General features: G+C 41.1%; 1 protein-coding gene across 5 annotated transcripts in view; it reads left to right on the top strand.

Annotated features, from left to right (window-relative positions):
* Positions 1 to 7,888: 7,888 nt before the first annotated feature.
* Positions 7,889 to 21,518, top strand: part of LOC147439824 (uncharacterized) — a 102,266-nt gene continuing 88,636 nt past the window's right edge. For 2 of the 5 annotated variants that reach the window (XR_015184645.1, XM_086485568.1), the window contains exons 1-2: positions 7,891 to 8,184; positions 8,262 to 8,308. Coding sequence is in view for 1 of the 5 variants with exons in the window: in XM_086485568.1 (XP_086341694.1) it covers positions 7,975 to 8,184; positions 8,262 to 8,308 (257 nt within the window). In the remaining 4 variants the exon portion in view is untranslated. Of the gene's footprint in view, positions 8,185 to 8,261; positions 8,309 to 21,518 lie in introns of all 5 variants that reach the window. The other 3 variants (XR_015184646.1, XR_015184647.1, XR_015184644.1) reach the window with 3 other exon arrangements.

Below are 21,518 nucleotides of genomic sequence, written 5' to 3'. Positions count from 1 at the left end.
CTCTCTCTCTCTCTCTCTCTCTCTCTCTCTCTCTCGCAAGTACATTTCCTTCCATTTTCTCCTTAAAGCCCTCAGGGCATCTTTGTAGATTCCTATCCAAACCAATGGGTTTAAAATTGAGCAAACTTACTCACTTTGAAATTAAGAAATTTGGTGAAGGGCTTTGATTTTTGATTGTATCTAATAAGAACCAAAACAAGATGACGAGTCACGATGGCCTGCTGAAGGTAAGGGGGGAGGGGAAACATTTATCGGAAGTAGGCCTTGATCAATTGTGCAATTGCATTGTTGTAATATAGAATTGTATTGTCCATATACACACATAATTAGGTGCATGTCACACTGGGCTTTGTGCCCATCATGAGTTGGATGACCATGACTAACATGCCCTTGCGTTGAGAAGAGTTCGGATTACAACAGCTAACACAAATGCTATTACACTGAGCATGTGTGAGAAATTGGAAAAGTTGCTACGCGTCCAATCAAACTGTAGGATTAGTGTTGGAGTTGAGTTGGGCGGGCATGGGAGGCAGATACACTTTTGGAAAAAGTGTGCCACTGAGCTGGACGGCCAACTAAGCTGGGGAAACATGGACAACATCCCAATGTGACAGATGACTTCGTCGACCAACCGTTGATTGGTTGGGAAGAGAATAAACGTTGTCCGCATGCCCCAATGTCACATAGGTGTTAGAAACTAGCGGTTCCAAACCGACCTACCAATCGGTAAGGCTCCCACCACTGCCTTCGACAACGGATTATGGATATGGGAAATACACTTTCCCCTTGTCCCAAGTCCCCCACACACAAATGCACACACATCTACATAGAGGTGAAATGGTCAACAAATAGTGAGGTTAAAGTTTGTGTAAATGTAGAAAGAAAATGGGAGTCTTTTTATGACGTTCAAAATTAAAAAAATGGAATCACCCTTAAGATGACACTTATTTTTTCCAAACTCTTTGAAGAAGTAGCAGAGATGCCTTGCCTATTACGATGGATGTTGACAGGCACATCAGTATGACAATTTAGTGGTCAGTCGGATTTGTTTCGCTAGTCAGTCGGATGTTGGTCAATCGGATTCTGGTCAGTCAAATGTTGCTGCGTCGCATTCTGGATTACTCCTGAATCACATATTGCTGAATCAGATACTGTTGAGTCTGATATTATCTGAAGTCGGACATTGTTAGTAAGTCGGATTTTAGTAAGTCGGATATTGTAGTGTGCCAAGATTCAGGTGGTTACAACTGTATTTAGGCCGAGTAGTTCATAACTGTGGTTTGGTGTCTTTGTGAGAGAGAGAGCACGACTTATAACCAAAAGTTCTGATGTTGTAAGCTTCTCTTGAAGATGAATACGAGTTCTGAGTTTACCCTAATCTCTCCTCCTTGCTCTGTCTGATCTTGTCTCTGTGTTATTCTGCTGAGACTGATTCTTGTGTTAAGCCTTATGAGGACTGTTTAGCTTGTTTTTCTTCATGTGTTGTCGAACCCCAACACATTTGGCGATCCTGCTAAGTTTGTCTCTCTGATGAGTCTGTCTCTCTGCTACATCTGTTTCTCTGCTGAGCCTATTTCTTTGCTGAGCCTGTTTTGTTGTTGTGCATGATGTATTATTGTGCCGGCATTGCGTGAGTTGGGTTGTGTGTTCCATTGGGAGATGCTGCATGTTAGAGAGACCATTTGATGTTGCCTTGGGGGCCATCATCCATCCCCAACATTCATCTGTAGATTCAGATTTTCAGCAATTCAGAGAATCGGGGGACTGTCCCTGAATCATACCATTCACTCTAATGGAGGCTTGAGAGTGGGTCTAGTGTTGTGGCATGTTGACATCTTGGGCCATGAGTAGAATGAGCGATTGCGATTGTAGAGCAGATGGTGGACAATGTGGTTTCTTGGGAGCACAAATAGATGAAGCAAAGTACCAAGTGAGAGAGGCAATAGGAGTTGTCTCGTGAAGGGCTGCAAGATAGAGGATCCAATTTGCTGAATCTGAACCTGCATATTCAACCTGACGCTGTTGAATCAAAATGTGAAGTTGCTGAATTTAACGCTATTTGTGCTGCTGAATCAGAACTGTAGGTGGGCTTTATTTCAGACAACTTGCGCAGTGCAAGAATCCTTGAGAAGTTTGGAGTGTTTCAAGTAAGAGTTATTTCAAATTTTGCACAAAGTTTACCTAGATTTCTAATTTTAGAAGTTGTATAGCATGATGAAGCAACTATGTGTCAAGATGGGAGTGGATCTAGGTACTGTATCCTATGCTCTCCACTTTCAAATTACATGTAGTCTCAGTTCAGTGTGGTGCATTGAATATGAGGGCTCACTTGCTATCTGATTTTTGATTTCTGGAAATGGGTAAAAAGAAGAAGAAGAAATGTGAGGTTTGCATGAGTAGGCCGCATGAGGTGGATGCTTGTCCGTATGTGGTTGATGAGTGCTCAAAGGGAGAGAATTGCAAAAAATGGTGCATGGTCAGATTGTGTAGAAAGCTTCGCAAAGTTGTTAAAAAATTGCATAAAGCATCATGCTTTGAAGAGATGGAGAGGGCATTAGACAAGCTAGATGACCTAGAGTATGAGTTGGAGAGTGCATATGAGTGGCTTGCTGATCATAAAGGGGAAAGACGTAAGTCATGTGCAAGTAGGAAGAAAGTGAGTTGTTTGCGAGAAGCATGTCAAAAATTGAGGGATGTTTTTGATGAGGTGTTTGAGTTGAGCGAGGATGAGGATAATGAGTGGGAATACCCAATGGGCGTGTCAACATGTCAGGGAAAGGGAGTACAAGTGGGAGGTGTGAGCCAAAGGAAGCACCAAGGACCCATAGATACCCCTAAGCCAACATCAGAGATACCACCAAGTGCGAAAATTCTTCACCACACACATAGATACCCCTAAGATACCATAGATACCCCTAAGCCAACATCAGAGATACCACCAAGTGCGAAAATTCTTCACCACACACATCCAAATAACAACCATGATGTTGAAAACATGTGTAGAAGCAATGTTTTTGCATCAGATAGTCTCAAATTTGAAAATTCAGCTTGTAAACCATATCAGATTTCAGTTCCAAGTCCTCCTAGAGAATACTCTGATGTTGTAAAAACCATTATTTTTGCAAGTTTTCTTGACCTATTGGAGCAATATAGAAACACAACATCAATGCATGCTTCCACTCACCAAGATAGGACTAAACATCACCAAAAATCAGATCAGGGGAGTCAATCTGAGTGTCCAAAATCAAATCAGGGGAGTCAATATGAGTGTCCAAAATCAGATCAGGGCAGTCACCCTCAATGTGGAAGACTTCATGTTTTAAGTAAGGGAGATGGCATTGATGCTGATATGTTTGTTGTTGATTCTGAGCAAGTTTTTGATCCAGTTTTGAAGCCTGAGACGTACTATGGAAGTGATCCTATGGACCAACATAGAGATTTTATGATAGGTGGAGTGGAATTTTCTGATCTAGAAACAATGTCGCAAGTACTTGATTCGAATTCTGATATGATGCAGCAAACTCCAAGATTTCTTAGAATGCAAAAACAGATTTGTTTGATTTCAGAGACAAACTCAGATTTTTATGATGTTTTTGGGGAGGAACTTGAGCAAACTATTGTAGGTTTGCCAAATTTGTGTGAGGATGATGCTACTACTCTGTTTTATCACTCTGAATCAATTCAGATTAAAGCAAAAGAAGATCAGATTGGTTGTTTTCTGAATCTGCAAATTCAAGAAAGTTGGTTTTTGGAGCCTAACTCAGATTTTGAAGCAAAGTATCAGTGTTCTAAGATGTTGCAGATGTTGAAGAAGCATCGCTTGATGGTTGCAAAGAGGGTTTTTCATCTTGAACCAATTCTAGGTCATCATGAAGTGAAATTTGGTTTGTTGGAAGTGTTATTTGCTGCAAATTGGTGGTTAAAGCTGATCATGGAGATGTATCTCAACTCTATGAGCTTATTCTCAAAGTTAGAAGTTGCCGATATTCAAAATTTTGGAGTTTTTCACGATCAGATTTCTATGTTTGAAGTACATGTTACTGATGTTCTCAATGCAGAAGTTGCAAATCATATTTTGCAGATGCACAATGTTGAGGCTGATGACTCAATGATCCATATTTCATATTGTTTAAAACAGATTTTGCAGATTGATGATCAGGCAGAAACAATTTTTTCCTTGATTTTGCAAAAGTCACATGGAAATCAAAGGGATATGATATTTTGGATGTTTTTCATGACAAAATTATAGAGTTTGCTGAACGGAATGATTGATTCCTATAGAAGGAGTTGTTCTATCTTTGATTTACCTAAAATTCTTGATTTTGAAGAGAAGGACTTTATTTCAGATTTGGAGACAATTCTAACTCAATGTTGGAAGAGTTTTGTCTATTTGCAAAGTTTTTATGAAGCAGATATTGCAAATTTTCAGATGGATACAATATTTTGGATGCAATATCATAATTCTGAATTTTTGATGCAGATATCAGAATTTGCAGAGATAAAGATGCTCTTGAAGCTGAATTTATTTTCAAGAAGATTCAATATGATTGTTGATTATTGGTTTTACAAGTTTATCTTGTATGAGGAGGATTGGATGTGTTTGTATATGATGATGTCGGAGTATTGGCATGTTGCTATATATTGGTGCACAAGTAATTCACTTGATCTAGTGAGGTACTGCGCAATACTTTGGGATATCAATGTAAGTTTTTTGGGAATTATTGGGCGGTGTCTAGTTGTTTTCTATGGTGTATGTTGTGTATCTTGGATTAAGTTCCAGGCACTACACTTTGCATCATATAGGGCTATTAGCACTGATATTTTGGGATAAGGCATTTGACTCTGATCAAGGGATGTGTGGATCCGAGTCGGATTTCTGAGAAATCCACCATCAGGACGTGCCATGTGTTGACAGGCACATCAGTATGACAATTTAGTGGTCAGTCAGATCTGTTTTGCTAGTTAGTCGGATTCTGTTGGTCAGTCGGATTTTGGTCAGTCAGATGTTGCTGCGTCGGATTCTGGATTACTCCTGAATCACATATTGCTGAATCAGATACTGTTGAGTATGATATTATCTGAAGTCGGATATTGTTAGTAAGTCAGATTTTAGTAAGTCGGATATTGTAGTGTGCCAAGATTCAGGTGGTTACAAATGTATTTAGGCCGAGTAGTTCATAACTCTGGTTTGGTGTCTTTGTGAGAGAGAGAGCACGACTTGTAACCAAAAGTTCTGATGTTGTAAGCTTCTCTTGAAGATGAATACGAGTTCTGAGTTTACCATAATCTCTCCTCCTTGCTCTGTCTGATCTTGTCTCTGTGTTATTCTGCTGAGTCTGATTCTTGTATTAAGCCTTATGAGGACTGTTTAGCTTGTTTTTCTTCATGTGTTGTCGAACCCCAACAATGGACCCACTTAAACAAGGTGAGAAGATCACATTGGCATTTTAAGATAAAATAAAGGAAAAAAGTAAAATAAGAAAAAAAATAAAATATAAAATAAAAACAAAAAATAAAGAGACCCCATTACAAACTAAAAAGTAGATTTAATAAGCAAAGATCATAATAAAATAGTTTCTTTAAAAAAAGTAGGTTTAACAAGAGTAAACAATAAAAAAACATTTTTATGAAATGTCCTTTTAGGAGGTCTTAAATGAAAATATTCTTTTACAAATAAACATATTGCATTATTTCTTATCATAGTATCAAAGTTCTATGAATGTACTTCTAATGCTTTGTTTTTTAAGGCTTTTTTAAGCAGTCCATTAAACAAAGACAAAAAAGAAGAAGTCATCGGAGCTTTAAATGAAGGTGCCAAATCACAAGGACCCATTTACAATTTAAAAAGAAGATGTAATTTTTATAATACTTTTCTTTTCAAGCTAAGAGGACACGTGTCCACCATTGGCAACCTCTACATCAATGACTTAGAAATTGCACCATCCCCCCCCCCCGGGCAATGGCCTTCTTCATGCCAAAAAATACAAAGTTCATTTTAGTCAAGGCAAAAAGAGTGAGGTAAGATAAGGCAATGCCCCTTGTGCATGCCAAAAATGAGTTACCGAAAAATTTTCATCTCATATTGTAAATGTTTTTTTGGGCCAAATTCACAATTGTTAGTATATGATTTGTTGGATGATTTGAACATTGGGTGTTGATAGTCTCATATTGTAAATGTTAAACCAAACATCCTTTTAAAGATTTTTTTTTTCCCTAATAGCAAAACTCACAATTGTGAGTGTATCAACCCAAATAATTACAAGGTCTTGTCATGCTCGTGTTGAGCCATGGTGTCATCCAGGGACCATAATTACATTGGCTATCATGGCAGGCATCCCACCCAACTCGCCCCCTTATCCTTGATACATAGGGTCCCTTATCATGTTCTTCTGAGATCTTTTACTTACCGATAGCCAAGATTTTCCCCCGTCCTAGGCATGCCCTCTGCTGTCAACAAGGCACAAGTAGTCCTAGACCAATCCTCCGAGTGTTGCTTGCGTCCGAGCGTCCATATTAGCACTTTGCTTTCTTCTATAATTTCTACGAAGCTTGCCACCTCAAGACCTCCTTCAAACACACGGCGGTTCCTTGTCTACCATACATTATGTAAGAAGATGTACCTGACGATTTGAGTGCTGATGAGGATGGCAGGACCACCTGAATTCTTCCCTCTAAGGAAACGATCAGTCTTGTAAAAACCAATTTTCCATGTTCTTTGGACCCACTTACATATTTTCCCTGCGAGGCCTTTGATAGTTGGGCAATCTATGAAGAGGTGAGCCAGATCTTTACTAGCCAACCTGCATCCCAAGCATCGATCTGACTCAATCCCTCTTTCCTGAATTTTCACCCCCGTCGGTAGAGCACCCCAAATTACCTTCCACAAAATACCTTCATGTGCTGCGGAATCTTAGGCTTCCAGATGTTCTCCATTACTTGCTCCCACCTTTCCTCCGGCCATTGTTTTTTCCATATCTTGTTAAGGGGGCTAATCTCTCTCTCTTCCCCGCATATATAGTCATCTTATCAAATACATTAACTAGTTATGAAAAAGTTATCTTGGATATGTTTGGATGATTTTTTGCGAAAGAGTACTTTTATATAGTGACTTACATGATTCTTTAAGGTTCCAATCTCCCTCATGCCATATGACATAGAGAAAGATGTATTGTAAGGAGCCACATATGACATAGAGAAAGATGTATTGTAAGGAGGCACACTTTTAGATCCCTTTTAATGAGGTTCTCTAAGAATGCATGCGCAGACAATTAATAGCTCAAAGTCTTTTAAAATGTGTATTCTAAACTTTGTAAGTGACTTTTCAATTAAAAATGATAATTATCCAATTTTATTTTTTGTACCTTAATTGTTATGATCAAAGTATGTGCACTTTTGATCATAAATAGCAATTAATAGCTTAAATTTTGTAAATCTACCCTTTACATTAAGGGCTAAGTAAAACGTTTCTTTTAAACATTACTCCCCCCCTCCCCCCTTTTTCTCCCTCTCCCTCTCCCCCGAAGGTCATCATGAGTTTAAACCGTTTTAAAATAGATTTTTAATTCTCACGACTCCTCAATAGTCAATTTTTGACCTTTTGAAGACCCATGTGAAGACTTCACCTTGATTTCGATACGATGCTTTGCATTAGCTACCTTTATAAGATTACGAGATTGCATCCACACACCCACGTCCATGACTATATGACACGGACATGGGGGCATGAGATCTACGGTGAGAGCATCGAACATCATTGATCTTGTTGGCAGTGCAAAAAGTAATCTCGGATATAGATTACTTTTTGTAATCTCGGGGTACTCGGATACCCGAGATTATTTTGCCATGATCTCCGACTCTCCTTCATCTCACCGTAGATCCCTCCCTGTCACTTAGTCCCGTGGCACACCCACCCCTTGTCTTTACCGTTAGGCTTTCCTGAATATAAACCGAACTTTTTGAAGTAGGCCATGGACTATGGATCGTTTCAAATGGTTGAATTGCCAGTCGTGGCTTGCACCTACCGATGCTGCTGCTGCTGCTGCTGTGGACTGGTTTTTCGACGGGTTTGCTTCCTTCTACACGTACCCTCTTACTGATCAACAAGATGAGGCGCTCTCAGAAAATGCAGCCCATCTTTTCTTTTCTGTCCAGCCTCCTTCCCCCTCCGCCGATCCTGCACAGCTTGTAAGCCATTTTCTGCATGCATTTTTCCGGCAAAATGCACCTCAACTTATGACGGGAAGCTACTTTGGAACTCTCAGACGTTGAAGCTAGGAATGACTCCGCAACGCTCTCAATGTATCAGCCGGTCTGTCTATCTCTTTCTCTTTCCATTTTTGTGTTCCTAGGCTTTCGTGAATATGAGCAACTGATGCATGAATTGGGGATTACAAGCATATCGTGGATACCCACCTCGGGCTTTTGGTTTGTGGAAAACAGGTAGCGGCCAAGCAATTGTTGACGGAAAATATGGTTGAGCGAGTTACAAAGAGGGGGAAGATCTTAAATGATGCCCAAGATCTGTCAGCATAGTCTAAGGCATCACTTTGTTTATCTAAACCTGCAAAAACTTATAGCAAGCTGTAATTCTATATTTTGAGCTCCGTTTTGCGTGCCGAGCGCACCTGTAGGTAGCCCTTGAGTTCCTGCACCTGTAGGGCTACTTGCCCTTTGATTTAGAGGAGATTTCTTTTGAGAAATCTCTCTAAATCAATCAGTACTTAATGTGGATTAGTACTTGGCTAATCCGGTACCTCTGCAAGAGGCTCTTGTCTCGGCTCCCCTTTTGAATACAAAATTGTGATGCCTAGCTCCAGGGCGTTTCATCTGTATGTACTGTTGTGGGGAAATCTATGCTCGATTGAGAGATGCACGAGAGCGGAATCATCATGCTAAGGAAAGCTTTTCATTAAAGCTACGATCACCTGCACCCACTACTCACATATACACTGTGTTCACAATGAACTCAAATCAGTCCTCTCTCATCCTAATCAAATTTGGATGCTTCCCTTAGGTGTCTTGCAGATGCCTCTTAGACCGCTAAGTGTCCAGTTTGTCCATTTGAGTTAATTTCCTAGTACCCACCAACTTATGAAGTCTTGCCGAGGGGCCTAAATGACTTTGAATGAGCCTAGCCACCCTTTTACTAGTCAGATTTCAGTGCCAATCGGCCAACCATCTCGTGGCTACCTCGCCTTCACTTTTGTGGGTGAAAAATCTCGGCCATTTGGTGTTTCACATTGGCCATGCAATGTTCGGACATTTGTGATTTCAAAAAGAGGGGTCCCAAAAATTAAATAAAAATCAAGGGAAGGAAACCAACTAATAAGATTAGTGTTTGTCACAGTCTCGTGATAGTTTGGCTAAATCGACATCGTGATGTCCAACATTGATGCCACACTTGTGAAGTCTGTCAGAAAGCTGGACCTAAGAGGCTAGCGTATGAAAAACAGATTCTCATCACGACATATGGTCCATTTGAAAAATGAGGCAATTGATACAATAGGGCCATTATCATGCAGACAATTTAGAAAAGGGTTTGATTACCATGCACACAGTTTGGAAAAGAGTATGATTTATGGGGGTAGATAGGTGGGCAGAGGCATGCTCCACTAAAATTGTCTTGAGTGACTTCATCTTAGAGTGCATTTGCTGTAGATTTGGTATGCTTTTAAAGATCCTCTTTGATAGAGGGCCAAGATTTAGAGCAGATGTGGTAGGAGAGCTGATGGAAAAGTTGAAGCATAGGTCTCTATCTCTTACTAACCTTAATGCAATGGGTTAGTTCAAAACATAGGTCTCTATCCCTTACTATACTTAATGCAATGAGGTAGTTCAAAACGTAGGTACTCTACTCCTTACTATCCTTAATGCAACGAGCTAGTTCAAAAAGTGGATGGTTGTACTTTTAAATACTAAAATTATCATCAAACAAGTGTAAGTACACCCAAAGGCTTGGGATGAGCACTTAGATGCAGCATTGTTGGCTTATAGAACATCTTTCAAGACATCTCTTTTTTACTTGGTGTATGGATAAGAGGCTCTCCTACCCATAGGAGTAGAGCTAGCAAACCTACGAGTTCTAAAGGCCTATCAAGGGGGTAACCAGAAGGAACGGTGGAGCAGAGGATCATTGATTTGGAGAGGTTCGAATTGGATTGAGAATTAGCTATACAACACTATGCTGAATAGGCAAAGAAGAGATGAAGGAAATTTAATAGCAAGCTGACCAAAGAGGACATTGAGGAGGGTTCTCTTGTGCTGCAGTATGACAACTGGTTTGACCACAGGAAAGATAGTAAGTTTTTGCTAAAATGGGAAGGACCTTTTGTTGTTCTATAGAAGTTTTCAAAATGGTAGCTACAGGTTGGGAGATTTAGATGGAAAGTTGCATCACACCCCAGTGAATGGATGGCGGCTAAAGTTTTATCATTGTTGTTAAGTGCCACAAATAGAGGCAGTAGTTGACATGGATTTATGCTTGGCAAAAGCCCACCATGAGTGGGACATACACTAAAAATATTAATGTCTCTAGCGACGAGAGGGAGGGCTATATGAGGCATGCTTTACACAACCCCCCTAAAGCGACCACTTGTACCTAATTAGCAACTAACAAAATTTTCCAAAAAAAAGAAGAGAAGAAAAATATAGCTACTACAGTGTGTAGAAAGCTTTATGTTCTTTTTAGTAGATGTAGTGGATTTGCTCGTGCTTGGCAATGGATTTCATGAAAATAAATGCCAATGGTAGTGTTTTTTCCAAGGCTCGATGAGTCGTGAAGGAGTTTCCATCCGCGGGATGATCTTTGTTGATGCGGCCTAATTGGGTGAGATAGCCTAGATATGTAATTTTAGTACATTGAGACACATGTTACATATCAGCGCGGTCTGGGTGTGATGGCTAATTTTGCTACGCTAGAATATCAAGAGCTCCGATCTGGAATGAGAATATACTCCTTATTGGATGAGATTCTTTTGGAAGCCAACGACCCAGGATATCAAGAGGCCAACGTGCAGATCTTGGCTGAGGGGCCTAAACCCTAAGAGAAGAAGCAGAAGCAGCAGAAGAAGTTTTATCAACTCATGCTGCCGTGGCATTGTACGTACTGCCGCAATTCTCGCTGACAGGTTGTTGACGTGACAATACGGATTTCCGTGAAACGCGCTGACAGCTTTTTGGACTGCACGCTTTTGGGGACCTCATGCTTTTAGAACTTATGCTTTTCATGTAAACTGCTTTTGGGCATAGGGCCTTTAAACAAGACCCATGGTCTCTCACTCTTGCAGTCTACATGCGGGAGATGCAGAGTAGAGCCATGGGAGTTGTACCTTGTTGATACATTATAAAGAAATACCGAAAGGGTCGCAAGGGTTTGGGGCTAGTGCTCTCTTGGGGTGGAACTCCGCCACTCTCTGTCTCACGTGTCGTGCATCTCTTTCAATTTAGTTTTTTTTGAAGTGCTTAAAAAGTCTGTTTAGTCTGTTATTTTCCGTTGGCAGGTGGTGCTTGTCTTGTTACAGTCTCACAAATGCTCCTGCAACGTTCAATAGGATGATGGACATGATTTTTAGAGAATATAGGTCATTGTGGGCACCTTTTTTGACGACATCATCGTATTCTCCAAGAGTGAGACAGAGCATAGACACCATTTGTTACAAGTTTTCCTGGCACTACAGCAACATGGTGTTTAATGGGAAAAAGAGCGAGCACTTTTTGGGACACATTGTCTCCGTGGAGAGTGTACAAATGGACTCGGCCAAGGTTGATACCATTTGAGATTGGCCAGATTTGAAGAATGTACATGAATTCGAAGCTTTTTGGACTTGTGTTCTTATTATCGGCGATTCATTTGAAAATTTGCGGAGATTTCTTCTCCTTTGCATGTTTTGACACAAAAAGAGGTTCCTTTCTCTTGGGGACCATATGAGATTGGAGCCTTCAAGAATCTCAAAGAAAAGTTCACAGCTGGTCGAGTGTTGGTATTACCAGACTTGCAAAAAACCATTTGAAGGTCACAGTCTGGGAGTGGTCTTAATGTAGAAGGGCCATGTTGTAGCTTATGAGAGCAAAATGTTTTCATGCCCAGAATGTGTTGCACAGATTTATGAGAAAGAGCTTTTGGCAGTTATCCATGCTCTTACTCAGTGACACATTTTCTACTCGGAGCGGACTCTACAATGTCATTGACTATCAGAGTTTGCGATACTTCTTGTCTCAGAAACAACTTTCGAACAAGCAAATGTGAAAGAGGTTTCATGGCACTCCACTTTTATTTGCAAAGTGTGAAAGCCAGACCCATTAAACTTGTCGATCTATGATGCCATATTTGAATTTGCAAAAAGAGTTTGATTACTGTCGAGCTCGATTGGCTCTTCCACACCACCGTTAGCCTTTGCTATTTGATATGAGCCCCTCTTGATGCCGTTAAGATCAACAAAAAATCACCATGCAATGTTTCAAAGCACTATTATGCAAACCTCACTACCTTGCCATTGAGAATTGCGTTTTGGGACCCTCTGCTACTCATGAAGGCATGCGAACAGGCCGACCACCTGCAACTACGAGCACTTCTTTGCAGCGTTTCAATACGCCGTGCCGACGAGGAGACGATGTCTTTAGTCTCTCCTAGGTTTACTGCAATCACCGACGGCGTTTTAGAACGCCCTTGCTTGAGATGCACCCTTGGTAGCTTAATCTCTGCACAACCTTTCAATAGGCTGTCATTGCAGCGCTGAGTTCACCCTTACCGGCTTCAAGCTTTGCAGTCAACTTTTCAATATGCGTTTTAGAATGCCAAGAGCAATCCTACAGCCCACACCATCTTGATATGCGCCGCCTGGGTTTGCCTTGTTGAGAGAGCGCCTGGGCTCTGATACCACTTGTAAGGCAGCGAGCTATGGCGGGTGAAGTCTTGGAGAAGCCATGGTGACTGTAGGGCGTGCAAAGAGAGAGAGAGAGAGAGAGAGAGAGAGAGAGAGAGAGAGAGAGAGAGAGAGAGAGAGAGAGAGAGAGAGAGAGAGAGAGAGAGAGAGAGAGAGAGAGAGAGAGAGAGAGAGAGAGAGAGAGAGCAGATCGACACCCAAGACAAAAGCAATGCTATGATAATTGATTAATTCAAAAAACCTTAAATATATATGGAGGTAAAACTTTCCATGCAAAAACTCCACCTAAACTAGAGTGCTTTAGTTAAGTGGTAGGATGTATTTCCACGGGATAGACCATGTCGACAAGGGATTGCAACCCAACAATTCCACCCTCAGACAGATGAGCAATCAGAGATAGCAAATTCAGTGGTTTTGGACGTTTGTTGAAGTCATATATCTTTGAACAGAAAAATCAATGGGAGAAGTATTTGCCCTTGGTGGAGTTTTCCTACAACAACACGGTTCATACGTTCATGGGGAAGGCACCATTTGAAATTATCGAGGGTGTTAAGAAGGTTCCACCTACTCTAAGCACCAAAGATAAGATTTTTGAAGCAGATCAGTACACTTGGGATGTGAACACTGCTTTTGCTAAGGTGCGCGAGGCTCTCAAGAAGTCTCAAGCATGACATAAGAAGGAGAAGAAGGATGATTGGGTGCTTTTGCGGTTTGAGAAGGCACGCCTACAAACACAAAAGGGTAAGGAGCGACTTTTTCCATAGTTGAGTATGCGATACTATGGCCCTTTCTAGATTAAAGAGAAGATCAATGATGTATCTTTCAGACTAAAGTTACGAAATACTTGAAAGATTCACGATGCATTTCATGTGCGTCTATTGAGACCTTTCAAAGGTGAAGTGCCAGTGGATAGGGAGCCAGAGTAGCAGTCCGAAGCTCACAAGGAAAGGAAAGTGAAAGGTAAGCTGACACGCCGGTATTTAGTTAAGTTCAAGAACTACCCGGCTTTAGATGCAAAATGGATGGAGGAGGAGGAACTAGCAGATACTCCTCAAATTTTAGAGCTTTACCTTGAAGCTTTTGGTTTAGCACCGACTATTCCATCAAGTTGCGGCGAGGACTACACAAGAGGGGAGTTACTCCGCTCCTTTGTCATAGATTACCTCGATGGAATAAAGTCAATCGTTTCTTTTGAGATTTCAGGGATACTAACGGGCTGATAGTATTTTGCTGAATAAGAAGTACTTTGAAATGGAAATTCTTGAAATGAATCTGTCACATGTGCAATCTCGTATGTGTATTGTTTGAGTGCATGTTTGAAAGACAAAATGACTGCAGCATTTTAGTGTTGTTCGCCTGAGGGGTTATGTGGATATGATAGTAACGAGATTTAATCAATTAAGACATCTGTTAGAGATCAACGTGGTCTGAGAGTGATTGCTGAATAAGTTACAAGGATCATGATTCTCATCTAAGATCTCGATGGGGATAGTGATGTGAATGTTTAGTGACTGTCATCTTTGTGCAAGTGCTAGATAAATGTGGTCTAGTACGTCGGTGTCGGGGGATTTGTGTTCGAAAGGTGAGCCGGGAAGGCACGGGGCCTCTGGCTGTGAGAGGTGCGAGGAAAAGAGTTGCAACAGACACAATCAATGGAGACAAATCTTGAAATAGACAGCTTGGACCACCGAAACTTGAATACCCAAAACGGACATTGAACATTACCACTTCTTAATTCAAATGTTAATTGTGGAGTTTTAAGCTCCTTACATCGGCTTCACCTGCCTTAATTGGCCTACCAAGGTTATCTTGATGATTTCTCTCTCCTTCGTTCGTCCGCTGTTGCTTCAAGGTCGAGAGAGAGAGCCCGATCTTGTCTTCGGCTATGGCTATCGGAGTTTGTTGCATGAGAGTTGGCCATGGAGTTTAGGTTCGGCTCAGAGTTGGCTTAGCATTGGATTAGAATGGCTTATGGAGTTTAGCTTAGGAGCGGCTTAGGATTACGATGACTATCAAGCTTTGGATTAGGATTATGATAGGTCGGCTTAGGATTATTGGGCTTGAATGAGATTCGAATCACTATGGAGGTTTTGCTAAGGATTATGATGGTTAACAAGCTTTAACTTAAGATTATCATGGGTTATGGAAGGTTTTCTTTCGGATTTGAATGGCTATGGGGTTTAGGATTAGCTTCCGGCTTAGGATTATAATGGCGGCTTAGGAGTTTTTGGGCTTAGCAGGCTTAGGCTTTCCATGGCTAAGGGTTTTGCTTCTACGAGTGAGAAGAAGAGAGGAAAGAGAGTCGCTTCCTCCCTTTTTTTTTATAATAGCCGACTTTGGGAGCTGCATGCATAAGTGCCCCTTCTATTTTCGGCCAACCCATTAGCGATATCGCTAATGGGCACGGCCTCGATGACGTGGCAATGGCGGAAATGACGCGCGCGAAAGCCGACCGAAATGGCTCCGAATTAGGTCGCTTTGAGCTCCTGAGCAAATTCCATCACATGGTCGTCGGCGTCCGAGTTGTACCCAGCTCGCGATGAGCTCTTCCTCTCGCTTGCGCTACTTGCGCTCTGTCTGCCCGCCATTACCCTTCTTTTTTCTTCTTTTTCCCACTTAAGCCCTATTTTGTTTACAATGGGCAGCCAATTTAATTGGCCCTTGGGCGGCCTTTGGGCCTCATTGTGGGCGGGCGGCCTTTGTAAGGGCATCACATTTGGGCATACATACCGGCCATAGCCCTTGGGTGGCCACACTTGGTATACATATCGGCAAAGCATTGTCAAGCACAATATTTTTCTCAGCAGTACTAGGGTAAATCCTGCAATCAACACATTCCAAGAGACCACATTTCGAACACCAGACTCCTTAAAGCAATTACTGCTCATGCATTCCAAAACCTGGACGAAAGACAAACTCCCAGTTGAGACACCAACCGAGCCGTTCGGACCGGTACGGAATCGGCCCCGGTGAATCTTTAAAGGCCAATATCTTGGCGATCGGAACTCCGATCACTAATCTGAAAAGACCGATGCACTCCACAAAGTGAGCACTTCAAGCCCATGTATTCATATCATCTTTGACCCTTTATCAACAGCTGCCCAATTCGGTATAGATCTGCTACTGTCTCAACTTCAAACCGACATAACTTCCTATCTGTAGCTCCAATTGACGAGCCATAAAGACAGGCCTGTAGAGCACTTCAAGTACTACAATTCTGATCAATAAAATCCCAGCTATGACCACTTCAAGCATACTCACTGTTAGCATTAACAAGACAACTTTTGGCCCTTTAGAGCCGCATCCGGCATACTTTTGGCTTAAAATTGGCTTGTTAGCAAGCCGTTATTACTGCTGAATAATCATGTAGGATTCAAATAAACCTAATTGGCATCCCTTTGCTCATTTTCTTGTCATGGAAGCGGAGCTGCACGACATCCACCCCCTCTGAACCTGCACAACCTCCGGTCTGTGCCAACCGGTCTTCAAGCTGCATCTGCTATAAACACCTTAAGCTACTTGTCATCAAGCTCACGTAATTGGTAAGGACATGTAAACCAAAAGAAGGCTTAAATCATATCATCCATAGTCTAGCTCAATTATCTGGTAGCTGTCCCATCACAAATCTTTGAACCGTAGTGATGGTATCTCCAAAGCATTCAATTATGAAAAATCTGTTTAGTGAACCCCGCTAGACTCAAGTGCTCCAGTTACTTATGCACACGGCTTGATCATTAGGCTCGCTCTAGGGAACCTTGTCAAGCTCAAGTATGCCTTACTCTGTCTACACACGGAATGGCCGTCAAGTCCTTTACGTCAAGTTCTGGTAGCAGAACCAACTCAAAAGATATGAAGATACTTTTGTTAATTGTCCAAAGATGACAACTGGAAGCTAGCCATGTAAGCTTATTGATCATATAACCAAAAAATCTTCTTACTTAGCATATATTCCAAAAACAAAACTTAGTGCCAAGTAACTTGCTACAAGAAAATAATTCATATCCTTGAATCTGCAAGTTGCCCTTCAATAGCCCCAGGATCATAAGGAATTGCCCCAATAATGGACCAGCATAATATCCACATGAGCATACATTCCCTGTTTCGATCAACTTCAAGCATTTCTGCTCCAAATATGCGATTCCTGGATCTAACAGAAAGAAACCACAATGTATACCCAAAAATTCTCATCCATAGTGAACGTGCTTTTGAAGATCTTTCGAATCTCCTGGATCAAATACCATTAAGATCACATAGCATTGATGGGCTCCGCAATATACTAGAGCTTCACCTGAAGCATAGTGCAACACCCACATCTCATAAACTTTTGGCAACTTAAGTTCGTTACCAACAAGAATTAAAGAATTAAGCAAGAATTAAAGGATTTTGACTCCCTTTTACTGGTAGCCAGGACATCACTGACATAAGAATTATTAGGAATAGTATCCAAATCCAGCCACATTTGGCACATTGTCCAAAGAGATGAAAAACCCTGTGCACTTTATGCAGTATCAAAGATGATTTAGCATCATCACTCCCTCTAGCTTCATAGCCATTACGAAAAACCTTAGGACTTTTTGGACCTATATCATCAGAGAGATTTTTACCTGGGTTCTGAGTTTGATAATGTAAAATAGCTTTATCCTGTAGATCTTCATCCATAGCATCCTTGGGAAAATCACCCTTGGAAGTCTCAACATGCATCAAAACTATAGAAGTTGGCTCTTGTAGCCCGTATATAAGCATAGATGTAAAATCCATGTCAATATTTTGTTCACAATTAGCATGATCTAGGCAATCTTCAAACTCATCAATATCGTCCTCTGCTTCTTCATCTGCATCCATGCTACTTAGCAAGCCATTATAACTTTGTAAAGGTTCATCTGGCACCCCCTTTGAAGGGGTACATGCATCACAAAGCTCTTCTATACTGTTATAACCTTCTCCTTTAGATTGGGCCAAAAAACCATCAATTATGGAATCTTCTTTTGTGATAATAGAATCAACAAGCATATTGCTAGGAGCAACCATAGGTTCATTGGCATTATCAGGCTCATCCTGTGTTAGGTCCACAATCTCGGCCACTTCATCAGCTATTGTGTGTATAATAGCTTTATTTATGCAATCATCTGTAGTAAACCTATTGCCCTGCTCAGCTAGAGTGCCGATAGATCCATTAGAAGCCTGTAGTGGCTCATCTTCTTGATAGACTTTTTGAGAGTATCCCATGCCGCGGTTAGTAGCTTGTAAAATTCTTCACTAGAACCATTATTCAAGGTAACTTCCATGCGAGCAATCTTTGAAAAAAAATCATATATTTCTGTTTTAGCATTAAATTCATCATTTACCTTTGCTAGGTTGCTCAAAATATGGTCCTGTGAAGTTGAATCTGCTACTTCCAAAGTTGTATTCGCCTTGGCTTTACTCCTTGTAGAAATATGCTCCCAAAATTGATCGTAATTAAGGAACTGCATCTGATCCCCTTCTTCTTTATAGAAAACAATCTGGCTTCATTCGGTAATCTCCTTCATTGCCAACTTGATAATCTTTGAGCTTTCGTGAACAAACCCATCTGCAAAATAGTCCCACTGTGTGGGATATGTTTTTGCCAGTTCTCGAACATTATCTTTAAATTCAGAGGTTACAACTTCTTCAAAAGTCAAAATCATCGGATCTTTTGGAATTCCTCGGCTCTTCATCTCCGCTTTATAGCATGCAAGGAGTCCTTCTGGATCACGTCCTTGAAAAATTCCACACTGTTCATGTACGGCATCAAGTGCCATCCCACTGCCTCATCAATATGCTTTTTTATCTTCTGTTAGGTGCAACGGAATGAATGTTGTATTTTCTCAAGATTAGTGATCTTTATTGCTCAAGGTCCCTTTTAGTTCTTAGGAGAAGAGAGAGCTTTCCGTCTTATGGAGAATGCTATGATCACGAACAAAGTGAGTGGATTGTGCGTGCAAGTGAATGAGACTGAGAGAAGGAGAGAGAAGAGATACGACACCGAGAGGTTTGTAAAACCCGCCTCCGAAGGCCCCACTCTCGTCGGCGAGAGTGGTCTACTTGATTTCACAAGGTGTACAATGCGTATGCAATGGACTATGCAATTTGGTCTATGCCAATGACGACGATGGTGACGACGACTACGACGACGACGATGACGATGACGATGACGACTTGGCTGAAATCTGAGATCTTCTAGATGCTGAGTTTCTTGGACTGTTTTGGGGTTGAATTGGTCTACTTCTATCTGTTGTCCAAAAGGGGAAAACTGTTGATGGTTCTGATGGGTCTTGGGGTTGCTTTACACGGCTGAAATTCCCTGTTTTGACGAGGAACTTAGGGCTGAGTAAAACGCTGGATCAACCTGGTTCAAGGCTGCGTTTTTAGGGCTTGTTTTCACAAGCTAAAAACATTGAGGAATCTGGGCCAATGCTGCGTTTTTATGGCTGTTATACCTGCGGAAAACACTGAATTGCTGTGGTGCCAAGCTATGGAAAAACGTTGTGAGTGCTGATCTTCTATTGCTGACAAATGCCAGGCACTTGATGCAAAAAACGCTACAGTAGGCTGATGCTGAAATCGCTGCAGATCTGCAAGTAGCTAGCGTTAGTAGTTTCTTGAGGGTGCTGCTGCCAGTGAAGGTAAAACGCTGGGCTTCAGAGGTCTAAGGGATGGCGATGGTTATCCTGGAAAAACCAAGGGAAAGGATCACGGTGGCGATGAGGAAAACGCTGAGGGAACGGGGGTGGCCTCGCCAAGGGGATGGAGAGGGTCTTGCTGAGAGAGGGTGGGACACCTGTTGCTTGGGGAAGCCTGCTGTGTCTTTGCTCATCTGCCAATTTGTGCTAACTTGGGTTTGCTTATATACAAACTTAGCAAAATTGCCCTACCTGCTTTTGTTGGAAAGTCACTTAAAAATAATAAGTGAAAATACCAATAAATAGGAAAATAGGCTAAATGCACTGGAAAATTCCCCTAACTGATGCTAATGGATTCTGATGGGAATTCCGATGATCATGCTCTGTGCAACCGGAGGATATGCATCTATGCTAAGTGACTGGGCATGCACGGTGTCGTGCTGTGACACGTATATAGTGGGAACGCATGCTACAAGATCTATCTTGTATTTTTTTAGATACATAATTATATTTCCTATAGTGTACATATGCATATTTAAGTATAATAATAAGCCTTCTATCTCATCCTATTATTTTTCTCAAGGGTAACATATCCTTACTTTACCATCAGAAAATACTATGGGAAAAGCATCAATAGCTCCGCCTCTTTAACTTGGGGCAAAAAGCATTGATTCTTTATTTCTACTATTTCATTATCATCTCACACCTTAGCTACATCCTATATCTAGGGTAAACTCCAATATATATATATATTCTATGTATTTTTTATACTTTTCTTATATTTCTTTTTAAATAGCTACTAGGAGAGAATCAAATCCTAGTGGGACACTAGGTGGCATGATTTCAAAGATACACTTATTTTAATGCATTATTGCAAGCATGATTACAAAACTTTGTCAAGGAGCAATGTCATGCTTTCATATGGCATGAGGTGTCCTTTGGAATTAAATGAAAGTATAGGCTAAGGAGACCACATGAAGACTTTTGCTGCCATAAATGGACCCTATTTTGATGAATTTTTTACACAAGGTTCCAATCCGAATTGGAAAACGATTTTAAAACGAAAATCGTAGCTAATGAGCTGAAGTTTTTGCCCATATTTTTACTTTTTTATTTGGAGCCACGGTTGAGGAGATATGATCAAAATACTGGACCCCAGTCTGCCCACATCATGCAGGGACAGCTCATTTCCAACTTTTCCAATTCCTGTTCACATTGGCTCCTCTCTTCTTGTGTAAACCCTTGGGGGTTCCCTTCACCTATAAAAGGGGACCTCTTCTTCCTTGGAAGGAACTCAAGCATTCAAGCCATTGATGAGAGGAATTCTTGAGGGAGTGAGTAGTAATGCCTAATTGTACTTAGCCCCATTAACACAAGCCCAAGCCTACACTTTCTCCTAGAGGAAGACTAGCCATTCTTGTACGCTATCCTTGGAAGATCAACTCTAATCAAAGAAGGTGTTGTACTTGGCGTATCAATCAACATTGAATTCTCCTCTCTTCTTCTCTCTCCCATCAATAATGGTGCCGAAGGGTTTCAAGTAAGATGTGTTCTACATTGATGTTTTCTTGATTTCTTGTTGTTTTCATTTTCATCTCTAATCCAACATATATATATGTATCTAATCTCATCTCCTTAACCAAACCTATCTCTCTCATTCTTAGTAAATCATCCTCTCTAGGTTCTCTTTGCTACAGGTACATCTCTCCCCGCAGTATCCTTATTGCCTACGTGCAAGAATAGGGCTTGGGAGGGAAACTTCTCATCTCTTCACTTCTCTCATATCTACATTTCTCACATACTATCCTAGATGAATAACCCACATGATGATCATTTCTATCGCTGTCACTCTGTACAATCTATTAGAATTAACGTATGGATTAGCCGTAAAATACACTTTCAACAACGTATAGTGTTTCTCTTTGGCCCTGAAAGGCTCAATGAAATACTTCTATCACCGGATCCCATCATACTACCTCTCATAGACTATAATTTT

Source organism: Adiantum capillus-veneris, chromosome 16, assembly GCF_014529385.1.
Source record: "Adiantum capillus-veneris isolate H3 chromosome 16, ASM1452938v2, whole genome shotgun sequence".
Lineage (NCBI taxonomy): Eukaryota > Viridiplantae > Streptophyta > Polypodiopsida > Polypodiales > Pteridaceae > Adiantum > Adiantum capillus-veneris.
Note: the sequence above shows the minus strand (reverse complement) of the source record. Positions and strands in the feature narration are given on the sequence as shown.